Here is a 16,580-nt window from a genome sequence, read left to right on the forward strand (position 1 = left end):
AGAAAAATTCTTAAATATCTGTTTCTTTTTATATAATATAATGGAGTTATTTTAATAAAGAGGAATTATTGCATAATTCCCTGAAAACTCTGCTTCATATTTGTCACATTAGACCTTAAAAGAGCCTCTGAATTCTAAGTCATTTTTTACAACAGCCTTTGAATAACTCACTTATTTTGTCTTTAAAGTTTCTATAGCTGAATATTATTTCTTTTCAGCAAGTGAAATAAAACATGATCCCAAAGATGCAAACACTTCCTTAGGAGAAGTTGCTAATGAGACCTCTGAAAATGAAACACTGGGAGACTTCAGTGAACAAATAAAAGGTTCAGACTTGGATGAAAAGGTACTAGGGGATCTTTTGCATGTTTTTATTTCTTGGTCTTAAATAGTGGTAATGCATAAATCCATCTTAACAGTGCTATCGGGTGGCGAGTATAACTCCCTTTATTGAATAAAAGAATCAAGTCGCTCTAGCCATGGGATGTATCCCTTGATATTTGGTGTAAGCATAGTATAAAAAAGATTTTCCTTGCCTGGGAAAATGGGATGTACTGTTTAATTACATACTGTAGTTAGCTTTTTAGTATCTGAAGTTTGCCACAAACCTATGAAAGTCTTTCTAAATAAAATATTACATATTTTTCTGCCTCAGAAAACACTATAATACTGAAAATCGTTTGATCTTCCTTGATTTTCAGGTAGCATAGTACTTGAGGGCCATGCTTCCTAGTATGGGATGATTTCTTTGTTTTGTTTGAGGGAAGGGGGATTATATATTTATCCTTCTAATACCATCGTAGGCTTCAAAGTACTAACCCTTTACAAAATATGAGACTTAGTAATATTTGCTCTTAAGATGTCTGGCCCTCAAATTTGGGAATTAACAAACTTGTTTTCATCTCTCTCTTACATTTTAGGAACACTACAGGGTAAATAGATTGACTTATGGGACATATGCCTGGCCTATTGCTTTTCTGCTCTTGTAAATGGCTGACTGTAAATTTTTAGAAATGCTTCCTTATTGATCTTTTACTTCCCACTACATGTGTATGTGTGTACAAGTATGTATGTATGTACAAGTGCACACATGTATAGTGAGAAATAAAAGATCAATATGCCAGGTGCAGTGACTCAGGCCTGTTATTCCAGCACTTTAGGAGGCTGAGGTGAGAGGACTACTTGAGGCCAGGAATTTGAGACCAGCTTGAGCAACATAGTGAGACCCTGTCTCTACCAAAAAAAAAATTTTTTTTTTTTTATTAGCCAGGCATGCTGGCATCCACCTGTAGTCACAGCTACTTGGCGGGTTGGAGGTGGGAGGATAGCTTGAGCCTGGGAGGTCAAGTCTGCAGTGAGTCATGTTCGGGCCACTGCACTCCAGCCTGGGCAACAAAGCAAGACCTGTCTCAAAGAAGAAAAGGTAGGGGCGCGCACGTGCGTGTGTGCGTGTGTGTGCGTGCGTATCTATTATATACGTGTGTGTGTGTGTGTGAATGATTCTTTTCCAGAGGCCTTTCTTTTCTTCTCTGTATCACTTGTCAATTTTTAGGTTTACCATAGTAGTAATTACTTTATGATTCTACTGTTGGGCTCCTGATAAAGTACTAGTGTACTTTTTTTAACTTTTTATTTTGAAATAGAGATTCACAGGAAGTTACAAAGGTAGTTCAGAGAGGACCCATGTTGCCTTCACCTAGTTTTCCCCTACATCTTACATCTTAAAGTATAAGAAGCAGGAATTTGATATTGATAAAATATGTTTGTGTAGGTCAGTGTATTTTATCAAATATGCAGATTTATGTGACCACCACTGCAGTCAAAGAGCTATAATAGCACCACAAAGATCTCCCTTATGCTACCTCTTAACAGTCATACCTCTCTCCCTCCACCAATAATTTCTATAGTTTTGGCATTTTAAAATGAAGATTCATAAGAGGTTGGCTAGAGGATTATTAATTGATAATTCTAAAAACAAAACCAGCTTTAGTTTTACTGATTTTTTTTTTCCTATGTTGCTTTTTTGTTTTCAGTTTCACTGATTTCTGCTCTGGTTATTTCCTCCTTCTACTTACTTCGGATTAATTTGTTGTTCTTTTTGTAGCTTCCTAAAGTTGCAGCAAAGGTCATTGATTTATTATTTTCTTAATTATTTTCTAATAGAGACATTTAGTGCTATATATTTATCCATAAATACTGTTTCAGCAGCATCCCACTTTTTGTTGAGATAAATTGTGGATTCACCTGTGTTATAAGAAATAATACATAGATATCTATGTACCCTTTACCTAGTTTCTCCCAATTGTAATATATTGCACAACCACAGTACAATATCACAACCAGAATATTGGCATTAATACAATCAAGATATTACAGACCATTTCCATCACCACATGGATCCCTCATGTTGCCCTTTGATAGCGCACACCTACTTTCTTCTCCCTTTCCTCCATCGCCCATTCCTTAATCCTGGACAACCACATATCTGTTCTGCATTTCTATAATTCGGTCATTTCAAGAATATTATATAAATGGAATCATACAGTATGTAACCTCTTCAGATTTGTTTCTTTTTTTTTTTTTTTCCTCACCTGGCATAATCCTGTGGATATTCAACCAAATCATTGCATATATCGATAGTTCATTCATTTTTACTGTTTAGTAATACTCCATGGTATGAGTGTACCATAGTTTGTTTAGCTATTTGCTCATTGATGGATATCTAGTTTGGGACTGTTACAGGATAAAGCTGCTATCTATAAATATTCATGTACAGGTTTTTGTGTATCTATGTGTTTTAATTTCTCTGGAATAAATGGGCTGTAACTGCTGAACTATATGGTAGTCGCATGTTAGGTTTTAACTTGGGTGAACTCATCCTCCAGATTACTCCCCTGCGGTTAGACTCAGTTGAAATGTTTGTTCAGTTCTTTGAGTCTTAGCTGGGCTCTTTGGAATCCACGTTACATACATATTGTTGAGAGATCAGCTAGAGATTTGGGTCAAGTTATAAGTAGATTTGGGGACTTTGTCTGTTAGACTTTCTCCCAGATTCCTAGCCTCACTTTCTGATTTTACCCAAACTCTGTTCTTCTGGTTCTTTGTTAGTAGGGCAAATTGTTGTCCTCCCCAAGTGTTTCCAACTAGGGCCTGCCCTTGGGTATACAGCCATAAAAACAAGACAGTTACCCAGTGGCATTCCATCTTTCTGAGTGTAGACTTCCCTCTAGATTCTGCTGCTTTTCATATCTCTCCAGGGTTTTCAGGTAGTTTAAACATATTTTATCCAGGGTTTATGGTTGTTATCTGCAGAAGAGTTACCCCCAATAGGAGATTCTCTGCCATTTCTCAAAGTACACCCATTGTGAATTCTTTTGAATTTCATCCAGATGGTAGCGTACTGTTCTTTACCTTGCTTGAGATGTTTTTCCTTTCAATGTATGTAATGATGTCTTGTTTTTATAGTTGTATAATTACCTACTATATGAATATACTCTAACAAGTCCCACTACTGATGGACACTTGGTTTGTTTCCATTTTTTTGCTATTTAAATATTGCTGCATTATGCATCCTTGAGCATAAGGCATTTTGCATATGTGCAAGCATTTTTGGATTAATTCCTAGAAGTGGAGTTGTCAAATTGTCCTTCATAGAGATTGCTTTGATGTATACTTTCAACAACATTGTGTGAGAGTGCCATTTTCTCCCCACACACTAATTCATTATTAATTTTTTGTCCATCTGCCTATTTTTATAAATGACTTTGTTTTAGTTTTAATATGCATTTCTCTTATGAGTCTAGTTAAACATCTTTAGAAGCCATTTATATTGTTTTCTATGAACTTGCTGTTTATGTCCTGGTATGATTGGCTGTGGTCCCACCCAAAATCTCATCTTGAATCTACATAATCCCCACAATCCCTGCATGTCAAGGGAGAGACCAGGTGGAGGTAATGGAATCATGGGGGCAGTTCCCCCCTTGCTATTTTGTGATAGGGAGTTCTCATGAAATCTGATGGTTTTATTAGCATTTAGTAGTTCCTCCTGCATTCATTCTCCTTCCTGCCACCTTGTGAAGAAGGTGCCTTGCTTCCTCTTCACCTTGTGTAAGTTTCCTGAGGCCTCCCCAAACCATGCTGAACTGCGAGTCAATTAAAACCTCTTTCCTTTATAAATTACCCAGTCTTGGACAGTTCTTTATAGTAGCATAAAAATGGACTAATACATGCCCACTGCCCATTTTCTTCCAGATTTGATCTTTTTACTTGTAGGAACATTTCATGATATAAACTTATCTGTTCTTTGTCATATGTGGCTATACCTTTTCCTGGATTTCATTTGTTTTGACTTAGTTTAGGAGCTTTTCACCTTGTAAAAGCCTTTTATTTTTATTTAATCAAATATGTCAGTTTTCTTTCATAATAGGAGTTACAAGTCAGATTTAGAGAAACCCTTCCCCATCTCAACATTTAAAATTTTCTCTCATATTTTCTTTTAGGGTTTTTTGGTGTTATTTATTATGTTTAAATTTTTAATCAAACTAAAATTTATCTTAGGAGAAGGAATATAGAAACAGTGTAACTTTTCCTTGTTTTAGCAGATGGCATTTTGTACTCTTTATTCTCTTAACGTATGAAAATATTTAAAATATTTGTAGTCAAACCTATTGATATCTTACTTCATGGTTTCTACCTTTGGTGTCATGCTTAGGCTTTCCAAATCCTCCAGATTATATACTCATTTATATATTTGATTTGTTTTGCTATTTTATTTTATTTTCTACTTTTAGAATTTATTTTTAATTTAATGAAATCTTTAATGAACCTAAAAGGTATTTTGGCATATGGTGAGTTGGGAGCACACTTAATTTCCATCCAATTAACTAGCCAGTTGTTCTACCATTTATTGAATCATTTCCTCCTAAATTTCAAGTGCCATATTGAATATTTTCTGTTTTATATATAGATCTGTTTCTTTTCTTTTGTTTCATTGATTGCTAGTCCTTACACCAATAGCATACTATCAATTTTTTGAAAAATAGTAAGTAAAATATTAAATAGTAAAATATTTTTTGGTGGTTCTCTCATGTATTTTTTTTAAACAGTGCTTTAAACTCACATTGTAATTTCTTTAATGTATAAATTAATTTGGGGAGAACCAACATCTTTAACTCTAGTATTCTCATTCAGGAACATGGTAGGTCCTTCAGTTTGTTATGTTTTATGTTTCTCAGTTGATTTTTGTAGTTTTCTAAGATTTCTAGGTTGTCCTCCAAGGCTTTTATAGTTTTGGGTTTTAACATTTAAGTTTTTAACCCATCTCGAGTTGATTTTTGTAGTTTTCTAAGATTTCTAGGTTGTCTTCCAAGGCTTTTATAGTTTTGGGTTTTAGCATTTAAGTTTTTAACCCATCTCGAGTTGATTTTTGCATATGGTAAAAGAAGGGTCCAGTTTCAGTCTTCTGCATGTGGCTAGCCAGTTACCCAGCACCATTTATTGAATAGAGAGTCCTCTCCACATTGCTTGTTTTTGTCAGCTTTGTCGAAGGTCAGATGGTTGTAGGTGTGCAGCCTTATTCCTATGCTGTCTATTCAGTTCTATTAGTCCATGTATCTGTTTTTGTACCAGTACCATGCAGTTTTGGTTATTGTAGCCCTGTAGTATAGTTTGAAGTCAGTAACATGATGCGTCCAGCTTTGTTCTTGTTGCTTAGGATTGCCTTGTCTATTCGCTCTCCTTTTGAGTTTCATATGAATTTTTGCTAGTTCTCTGAAGAATGTCATTGATAGTTTAATAGGAATAACATTGAATCCATAAATTACTTTGGGCAGTATGGCCATTTTAATGATATTGCTCCTTCCTATCCATGATCATGGAAAGTTTTTCCATTAGTTGATGTCCTCTCTGATTTCTTTGAGCAGTGTTTTGTAATTCTCATCATAGAGGTCTTTCACTTTCCTGGTTAGCTGTATTCCTAGGTATTTTATTCTTTTAGTGGATGACTGTTTTTTCAAAAGTTTAGTATTTGAACATGTATAACCTTCTTATGACTGGAAAATCATGATTTCAAAACAGCTACTTGTGAAATGTAAGTATAGTTATATTTAAAACACATTTAAATATTTCTTATGAAAAATAAATTTTATGTTCACAAATACCGCTTTAAAATAACTCAAAGCTCAAGCTTTTTTTTTGAATAAAAAGAAACTCAACTTAAGTTTTACCTAATGATTTGAAATAGCGACTTGGGTAGTTAAAGGTGATATCAAAACCTGGACAAATGTTTTGACTTATATTAATTTTTCTCTTAAGCAGCAGTGGAAATTTTAAAGTCAGGATTCAGTATTTTAAATTATGTAGAATAGAATTGTTTTTAGGGATTGGCCATAAACTAGTTGTTTAATTAACATCGAATACATTATAATAAATCCAGTAAGCCTCATAGCTTAGTGTGTAATACAGAGACATTCACTGGTTCTTATTTAACCATAATCTCTTCACAGCATAGATTTACAGACAAAGTGATTACCAAAGAAGAAAAAGAAAATATTTATGAAGTTCGCAAAAGGTCTGTAACATAATTCTTAATTACATAACTTAAAATAGTCACTCGTCTAATTCGTATCTTGAGTATGTTTTTTGTTCTCTACTGTTTATATGCTTGGGCTATATGCCATTAGCCATATATAGGTATACTTTAATTAATGTGTCAGATGTACTCAGGTGTAAGGGGTATTGTAAATTACCTTAAAGCTGTCACTAAGTTTTTTGAGTCATTAAAATATTTTTTGAGGAAAGATAAGGAGTAGTGATAAAAAGAAAAAATGATGTATGTTTGACTTTTATGAAGATAAGAGTGGCTGAAATCAGACTCACATTGCAGTTTGCAAGGATCTTACATGGATGCAGTGATTCATACGGAGAGTTATAGCACACTCTCTGGAACATATAAAACCGCATTTAGAGTTGGAGGACACCTTAAAGATCATCTGATCTATCCTCCACCACCCTCATTTTGCATTTGACTCACCCAGGTCAAGGTGATGGATATATCTGAGGCCTTTAATGTTAAGGCAGTAATTTTCAAAGTGTGATCCTTGGAGAAGCATCATCATGCATGAACTTGTCAGAAATTGAAATTATTGGGTCCCATCTCAGACCTACTGAATCAAACTTTGGCGATGGGCCTATCAATCTGTTTTTAACAAGACCACCAGCTGATTTTGATGCATGCTCAAGTTTGAGAACTACTGTGTTAAGGGAAAGGCCAGACAAGAATTAGATTGGTATAGAAGATTTAGTACGGTTCATGACCATTTGGAGATACTAAAGAAAAAGGAAGATACTAAAGAAAAAGCAAGAAGGTTAACTTTTTTTTTCTATTGCAATCATTTTGCTTACAAACTAAGATAGTGTAACTGCAGCCTGCAAAGGTTTATCAACTTGACTCTATCATAGTGATCACCAGTGTGACATTGATTGGTTAAGTCATTACATCACCATGGGCTTCAGTCATCTGATCAAAAATAAAAGATAGATAATCTCTTCCATCTGTAGAAATTCATAATTTCTATTTCTTTGTTTATGTTGCCGCTTTTGTTTTATTTGCGGGGAACATACTGATAATACATATAAGTGACATCCCAAGTTGGGGAGAGAAATGAAGATCTTTTTTTTGTGTGAAAATCTTAAATTCTATCAATGCTACTAAATTTCAACTGTTGTAAGTATGGCTCTCCTCTTCTTACTACTTTTACTCTCCTCTGGCCCAGAAAACACAACCTGAAAAAAACTTATTAGAATTATTTTTAAGGTAAACATTATAGTATCTGAATGTTAGTGTAAACCTTTCTCCTAAAAAGTAAATGCATTTGTATTTACTAATCAGCTCTGAGGTACTTCTTTCCCTCCCCTTGCTTAAGTTATTTTTCTAGAGAAGTAGTGTCCAAATTAAATTTTTCTAAAATTGGTTATGTAGGATCTCACATATTAGAATGCAATTAAAGCTGTTTAAATCAGTCACCCTGAAACAATAACATTTTTAATACCTTTTCCCCAGAGAAAGCTCTCAAAGACCTTTATAGGCTTATTGTATATACTTTTCTTGAAGAATAATTTATAATTCATTTAATTACATTATCAGTAGAATAATTTAATGACATCTTCCGGATTAAAACACTAACCTAACTCCTCCTCAGACCTTTTGTTTGGCATGGTCAAAAATATTTTGCTCTAATCTTAACCACACCACCCCATTCCTTCCTCTACTCCAACCATTTAAGAAGTGCTGGTTTTCTAGTTAAGAAGGCAGGAACAACCTATTAGAGATGTTAAAGAATTGTAATATATACAGGTATACCTTGGAGGTATTGCAGGTTTGAGTTCAGACTACTGCTGTAAAGCAAATATTGCAATAAAATGAGTCATATGAATTTTTTTTGTTTCCCAGTGCGTAGAAAGGTTATGCTTACACTATAGTCTATTAAGTGTGCAATAGCATTATGTCTTTAAAAAAATGTACACACCTTCATTTAAAAATACTTTATTGCCAAAAAGTTCTTACATCATCTGAGCCTTCAGTGAGTCATAATTGCCTGGATGTTGATGGCTGCTTACTGAATAGGGTGGTTGAAGATTGGAGTGAAGGTTGAAGGTTGAGGTGGCTGTGGCAGTTTCTTAAAATAAGACAACAATGCAGTTTGCTGCATCAGTTGACAGTTCTTTTCACAAAAGATTTCTCTGTGGCATGTGATGCTGTTTGATAGCATTTTACCAACAATAGAACTTCTTTCAAATTCGGATTCAATCCTCTCAAACTCTACCTCTGCTTTATCAGCTAGTTTGTGTGATATTCTGAGTCCTTTGCCACTTAAACAATGTTCATGGCTTCATCAGTAGTAGATTTCATCTCAAGAAACCACTTTCTTTGCTCATCCATAAGAAGCAACTCTTCATCCATTCAAGTTTTATAATGAGATTGCAGCAATTCAGTTACAACTTTAGGCTCCACTGCTAGTTCTAGTTTTCTTGCTGTGTCCTCCACATTTGCAGTGACTTCTACCACTAAAGTATTTAAACCCTGAAAATCATCTCTGAGGGTTGGAATCAACTTCCTCCAGACTGCTAATGTTGATATGTTGACCTCCTCTTTTAAATCACAAATGTTTTTAATGGCACCTAGAATGGTGAGTTCTTTCTAGGTTTTCAATTTACTTTGCCAAGATCTATCAGAGAAATCACTATCCATGGCAGATAGAGCCTAATTAAATGTATTTCTTAAATAATAAGACTTGAAAGTCAAAATTGCTTCTTGATTCATAGATTGCAGAATAGATGTTGTGTTAGCAGGCATAAAAACAACATTCAGGCTGAGCGTGGTGGCTCACGCCTGTAATCCCAGCAATTTGGGAGGCCAAGGTGGGTGGATCACGAGGTCAGGAGTTCAGCACCAGCCTGGCCAAGATGGTGAAACCCCACCTCTACTAAAAATACCAAAATTAGCCAGGCGTGGTGGCAGGCGCTTGCAATCCTAGCGACTGAGGAGGCTGAGGCAGAGAATTGCTTGAACCCGGGAGGCAGAGGTTGCAGTGAGCTGAGATCATGCCACTGCACTCCAGCCTGGGCAACAGAGCAAGACTCCTTCTCAAAAAACAAACAAACAAAAAAACACAATATTCATCTCCTTGAGCATGTCTGGCAGAGTTCTTGGGTGACAAAATACATTGTCAATGAGCAGTGATATTTTGAAAGGAATCTTTTTTGAGCAATAGATCTCAATAGTAGGCTTAAAATATTCAGTAAACCATGCTTTAAACAGATGTGCTGTTGTACAGGCTTTGATGTTTCATTTATAGAGCACAGAAAGAATAGATTTAACATAATTCTTAAGGGCCCTATGATTTTTGAAATGGTTTAAGTTGCCAGCTGCATTATCCCTTAACAGGAGAGAGCCAGTCTATTTGTTGAATCTTTGAAGGCAGGCATTAACTTTTCTTTAGCTATGAAAGTCCTAGATGGTATCTTCTTCCAGTATAAGGCAGTTTTGTCTATGTTGATAATCAGTTTGTTGTAGCTTCCTTCATCAGTTATCTTGGCTGGATCTTCTGGATAACTTGCTGCAACTTTTCCATTAGCACTTCCTGTTTGACCTTGCACTTCTATGTTACAGAGATGGCTTGTTTCATCAAACCTCGTGAACCAATTCTGCTAGCTTCATACTTCTGTAACTTTCTTATCTCTCACAGCCCTCACAGAATTGAAGAGAGTTAGGGTCTTGCTCTGTATTAGGGACTGGTTTGATCTTCCATCTAGATCACTCAAACTTTCTCCATTTCCGCAATAAGGCTGTTTCACTTTCTTTTCATTCGCATGTTCACTGGAGTAGCACTTTGAATTTCCTTGAAGAACTTTTCCTTTACATTGACAGCTTGGTTAACTATTTGGTACAAGAGGCCTACCTTTTGGCCTATCTTGTTCATCAACATGCCTTCCTCACTAAGCTTAATCATTTCTAGCTTTTGATTTAAAGTAAGAGATGTGAGACCCCTCCTTTCACTTGACTACTTAGGGGACATTGTAGGGTCATTAACTGGTCTAATTTCAATATGGTTTTGTCTCAGGAAATGGGGAGGCCTAAGGAGAGGGAGAGAGATAGGGGAACAGCCAGTTGGTGTTGCAGTCAGAACACACACATCATTCATTGATTAAGTGCACCCTCTTATAAGGGCTTAGTTTTCATGGTGCTCTGAAACAATATCAGTAGTAACATTGATCACTGATCATGAATCACCATAACAGATAAAATAATAATGAAAAAATTTGAAATATTGTGAGAATTACCAAAATGTGACACAGAGACGTAAGTGAGCATATGCTGTTAGAAAAATGGCACCAGTTAGACTTGCTCGACTCAGGGTTGCCACAGTCCTTCAATTTGTAAAAAAATAAAAATAAAAACTTTTTTTAAAAAGAAATATCTGCAAAGGATTACTTTAATGTTTAAAAATGCATTTAAATTCTGATGTTAGTTTTTCCTTTCACACAGCAAAGATTCTAGAAATGCCGACATTATGGTTGGCGAATGTCAGTTTGCAGCACCAGTCCCGAAACCTCTGTGCTTATTAGTACCTCCTTTGAATCTAAGTGGTCATCAAGAAGACACAATACTGAATACCTGGATGAATGGTACTATTTGTTTTCTTAATGAAATCCTGTTGGCTTTTGGTCATATAGAAACTAGGAGATTTTTCTACCAAAAACAAAAGATGATTAAAAAAGAAAAATGGAAACATGTAAAATATGTTAAAATTAGAAAGTCTGTGCACCTTTACTTAGTACTTTTTTTTTTTTTTTTTTTTTTGAGACAGAGTCTCACACTGTTGCCCAGGCTAGAGTGCAGTGGCACGATCTCAGCTCACTGCAACCTGTACCTCCCCAGGTTCAAGCGATTCTCCTGCCTCAGCCTCCTGAGTAGCTGGGATTACAGGCATCCACTGCCATGCCCGGCTAATTTTTTGTATTTTTAGTAGAGACGGGGTTTCACTTTGTTGGCCAGGCTGGTCTTGAACTCCTGACCTCGTAATCTGCCCACCTCAGTCTCCCAAAGTGCTGAAATTACAGGTGTGAGCTACCACGCCCAGCCTACTTAGTACTTTTGATGGAACAATGTGTGAAATATCTGTATTTATGTGATAGTGGTAGTATGAGTAAATTACAGATTGTATCTAAAATATATTTTGATAGAGTGTATTTGTATATGTATTTTAGAACTTGTGTCAGTTTTTTGATAATTAACAGTACTTTGAACAAAACAGACTACATTAAAGGATGAATTTAGAATCTATAAAATCACGTTGTATAGCACACACACCTAACTTTTCTGTACCTACCCAGTACTGACTTCATGCTGCCTCGTGTTGTATACTGTAACAGCAAGCTCATGATGGTCATGTGTTTTATCTTAAAAAGTCTTACAGTTTTCATAATGCAAATTACTGTGAAGCTATGCAGCAAAAACTTCAGCTTGTTTCAGATTATAGCTGGATGCTGCCAAAGTAAAAAATAAATGATTTAAAATTAAAAATACTTTTATTTTTATTTGTTATTTTTATCTTTAGAAAAGAACATTTTTAAATGCCCTAGTTCTCTTTTTAAAAGACCAACATTAAGGGATATGATGCCTGGTGTATTAGTTTGCTTGGGCTGCCATAATAAAATGCCACAGATTAAAGGTTTCAAACAACAGAAATTTATTTTGTACAGTGCTAGAAGTTCAAGACTAAGGTTCTAGAAGGGTTCATTTTCTGATGAGGGCTCTGTTTCTAGTTTGCAGATGGCTACCTTCTTGCTAAGTCCTCACATAACTTTTCCTTGGTGTGTGCAAGGAAAGAGTGTAAGCTCTGTGGTGCCTATTCTTTTTTTTTTTTTTTTTTTTTTTTTTTTTAAAGACAGAGTCTCACTCTGTAGCCCAGGCTGGAGTGCAATGGTGTGATCTTGGCTCACTACAACCTCCGCCTCCCAGGTTCAAGTGATTCTCCTGCCTCAGCCTCCCGAGTAGCTGGGATTACAGGCGCACACCACCGTGCCTGGCTAAATTTTGTATTTTTAGTAGAGATGGGTTTCACCATGTTGGCCAGGCTGGTCTCAAACTCCCGACCTCAGGCAGTCTGCCCACCTGGGCCTCCCAAAGTGCTGAGATTACAGGTGTAAGCCACCACACCAGGCTGGCGCCTATTCCTATAAGGACATTAATTCCATTGATTCAGGACCCCACCTTTATGACCTCATTTAACCTTATTAACTTCTATAAACACCCTATCTCCAAATATAGTCATATTGAGGGTTAGGGCTTCAACATGTGAATTTTGTGGGAACACAGTTCAGTACATCGCACCTGGATTTGTCACTAGTTTTCTTCCCTTAGAAATGTTCATTGTGTATAATATTTGTCTATTTAACTTAGAGATATATCATTTGAATACAGTGCCCAATGCTGCTATGTGAGGTTTTTAAGAAAGTTGTCTGCAGCTTATAGTGAGTTTAAAATTTTAAATTCAGGTCTAGAAATACTTGAAGGCACCTAAGATGTAAATCACACTATATTTCACAGGAACACACATGGCAGCACAGTCTGTGAATTGAACATGAATATTTCAAAGTGAAACTTTAAAGCAGATAGTAGTGATCATCTATTTCATTGTTATGAAGAAAATAAATTGTAACATATTGGTGTGTAATGTCACTCTAAATCATTTCTAGATTTCAGATTTCTGGGAAAACATTCTGTCCTAAAGCTGCAGAATCCTGAAACTTGTGAAATATTTAAGAGGGAAAAAAATGTGGGGGTAAGTCTACTTTTTAAAAAAGTAATAATCTGTCTCTTTGTCTTCCCCCTCCTCCTCCTTCTCCTCCCTCCTCTTCCTCACTTTCCTCCACTCCCTCTTTTACCCTCCCCTTAAAAAAAATAATTTCATAAAACCAATACTTTGGACCTTTGGGTTTTATTTCCCTATATATATATATATTTTTTTTTTTGAGACGGAATCTTGCTCTTGTCATCAGGCTGGAGTACAATGGCATGATCTCGGCTCACTGCAACCTCCGCCTCCTGGGTTTGAGCCTCAGCCTCAAGATTCTCCTGCCTCAGCCTCTCAAGTAGCTGGGATTATAGGCGCCCACCACCACACCTGGCTAAGTTTTGTATTTTTAGTAGAGACGGGGTTTCGCCATGTTGGCCAGGCTAGTCTCTAACTCCTGTCCTCGTGATCCTCCTTCCTTGGCCTCCCAAAGTGCTGGGATTACAGGTGTGAGCCACCGTGCCCAGCCTATCATCATTTTTTAAGCAGTTCCAGATATTATATGGATTTTGAATAGAGGTTTGTGGTAAGAGGTAGAAAATAAGTAGTGACTTAGAAGATATTAACAAATAGCATAAGAGGTTGAAAACAGCAGAGGGAGAACATCCAAAACAGAAAAAACAGGCTGAATAGTTTTCTGTGATGACAGAGAAAGCTGCTGATATAAAGCAGTTTATGGGGAAAGTTTGTTGTAAAAAGTTTTAACTCTCATTTGCCTTGTTCTATTAACCAGAAAAACTAAGGAGAATTTTGGTTCTAATAAATGCATCTGAAATATAGTGCATATTATAATAGAATTAACTTTTTGTAAAATAGAGACAGGTATATAAAAGGGAGGAGGAATGTGTACATTTAATTATGTAAAATATGTGGGGGCTGGGAGTCCGTGGGATATTTCTGTTCCTTAATTTTTCTGTGAACCTATACCAGCTCCAAAAAAACAGTCTTAAAAAATGAGAATTATAAAGTGCCATTTTCCATACCACTTATAATATACTGTCTTGTAGTTGTTTTTCTGTCATCTGTATTTCATCCCTCTAATAGATGATAAATGTCTAGAGGGTGCCTTCCATAGAAAGAGTGCTCAATAAATATCTGTCATTGGTGAAAAAAAAAAAAGAGACATAAAAGAGAATAACCTTGATGGAATATTTTACACAAAGATAAATTTTTTAAAATCCAGACAAATCACTCTGAAATGATTTTTAAATTATTTTTGAAAATATAAATTGTTTGAAGTTTTATTTTTTCTTATCAAATTAGCAAACAAGTTATCTTGATACTCTTTGGAGTATATGTTATTTGTGTTGCTTCAAATGCTGTCTTGCTTAACTATACTGGATGCTTTACAGTTAATACAGAAAGTGAATCTTTCTAATTTTCTAGGTGTTCCAGAAGTCCCTAGGGTTGATGATACCCTATAAATATTGCAAATTTCATTTTAATACGTTACGTGGCTGTGAGCGACCACTGTGCAAGTTTGCTCATGTGCCTGAACAAGGGGATGAAAAGGTAAAACATATAAAGTCTTTAAAGTAGAGATTGTTTTAATAGCTATCTCAGTCGTGCATTTTAATTTAGATTTTCATTGACTCCTAATAGCATTGATGTGAGTTTTGCCTGCTTTTGTTCTTTATATAAAAGGAATCATATGTGTATTCTTTTGTCTATCTTCTTTTGCTCAATATTTTTGAACAAACACCTATTGCAGATGTTTCTCATTGTCGTATAATAGTTAATATTCCATTTTGTGAGTATATCAAAATGGAATATTGGGTGGAGCAGATTTGGATATTACAATTGTGATGCTATCAGTGTTCTGCATGTCTTTTGGTGAACATATGTATACATTATGATAGGTTATACTTAAAACTGGAAGTGCTGTGTCATAGGGCCTACATATATTCAGCCTTAGTAGATAACAGCCGAACAGTTTTCCAGAGGAGTTTTACCAAATTACACTCCTACCAGCAATGTCTGAGAATTCTGGTTGTTTCACATCCTTACCAGCTCTTGATATTATTAGCCTTTTGCATTTAGCCATTCTGGCGGGTGGGTAGTGATACCTTCCCTGATGATTGATGAAGTTGAGCACTTTTCAAAATGTTTATTGGGCATTAGTAGGATATGCTGTATTTGGAAGTATACTGATATTTTCCCTATATTCTGTGGGATTCTTTTTCTTCTCTGTCTACAATAATTGATCATATAATCTGTATACAAGTTCTCAGTTGTGTGTGTGTGTATGTATATCTATATATATAAAATCATTTACTACTTTAGAAGTTGCCTTTTCACCTTTTGTATTTTGTTTTTTTAATTTTTAATTTAAAATTACAAGTTGAAAACTATAGTTTATTTATGGGGTACAGTGTGATGTTTTGATTTATGAATATGATATGGAATAATTAAATCAAGCTAATTAACATATCTGTCACCTAGGATACTATCTTTTTTTGTGGTGAGAATATTTGAAATTTACTCTTAGCAATTATGAAATGTACATTATTATTTGCTATAGTCACCACACCATGCAGTAGATATCAAAGAAAAAAAACTTTTTCTTCCTGTTTAATTGAGGCTTGGTACTCTTTGACCATCATCTCCCCATTCCCCTTACCACCCTTCACCCCTGTCCTCTGGTAACTACTGTTCTACTCTCTGCTCCTTTGAGTTTTAGATTCCATATGTAAATGAGAACATATATGGCATTTGTCTTTCTGTACTTGGCTTATTTCAGTTAGCATGTTCTCCAGTCTTTCTGTGTTACAGTGACAAAACTTCTTTCTTTTTTTAAGGCTGAATAGTATTTCATTGTGTATATATACCACATTTTCTTAATCCATTCATCCATTGATGGACACTTAGGTTGATTCCATACCTTGGCTGTTGTGAATAGTGCTGCAATGAACATGGAAGTGCAGACATCTCTTCAACATACTGATTTCAAATCTTTTGGGTAAATACACAGAAGTGAGATGCTAGATCATATGGCAATTCTATTTTTAGTTTTTTGAGGACTGACCGTACAGTTATCCATAATGGCTATACTAATTTACATTGCCACCAACAATATACAAAGATTCCCTTTTCTCCACATCTTCACCAGCACTTGTTATCATTTGTCTTTTTGATAATAGCCATTCTGACAGATGTCAGGCAATATGTCACTGAGGTTTATAATTTGCATTTCTCTGATTCATGATGTTGAGCCTTTTTTCGTAC

General features: G+C 35.5%; 1 protein-coding gene across 2 annotated transcripts in view; it reads left to right on the forward strand.

Annotated features, from left to right (window-relative positions):
- The window catches only part of TOPAZ1 (testis and ovary specific TOPAZ 1), a 91,059-nt gene that overhangs the window by 14,016 nt on the left and 60,463 nt on the right, over positions 1-16,580 (forward strand). For both annotated transcript variants that reach the window (XM_050778374.1, XM_050778376.1), the window contains exons 4-8: positions 219-346; positions 6,504-6,568; positions 11,045-11,184; positions 13,258-13,343; positions 14,742-14,867. In XM_050778374.1, the coding sequence (XP_050634331.1) occupies positions 219-346; positions 6,504-6,568; positions 11,045-11,184; positions 13,258-13,343; positions 14,742-14,867 (545 nt within the window). The remainder of the gene's footprint in view (positions 1-218; positions 347-6,503; positions 6,569-11,044; positions 11,185-13,257; positions 13,344-14,741; positions 14,868-16,580) is intronic.

The sequence above is a fragment of the Macaca thibetana genome, chromosome 2 (genome assembly GCF_024542745.1).
Source record: "Macaca thibetana thibetana isolate TM-01 chromosome 2, ASM2454274v1, whole genome shotgun sequence".
NCBI lineage: Eukaryota > Metazoa > Chordata > Mammalia > Primates > Cercopithecidae > Macaca > Macaca thibetana.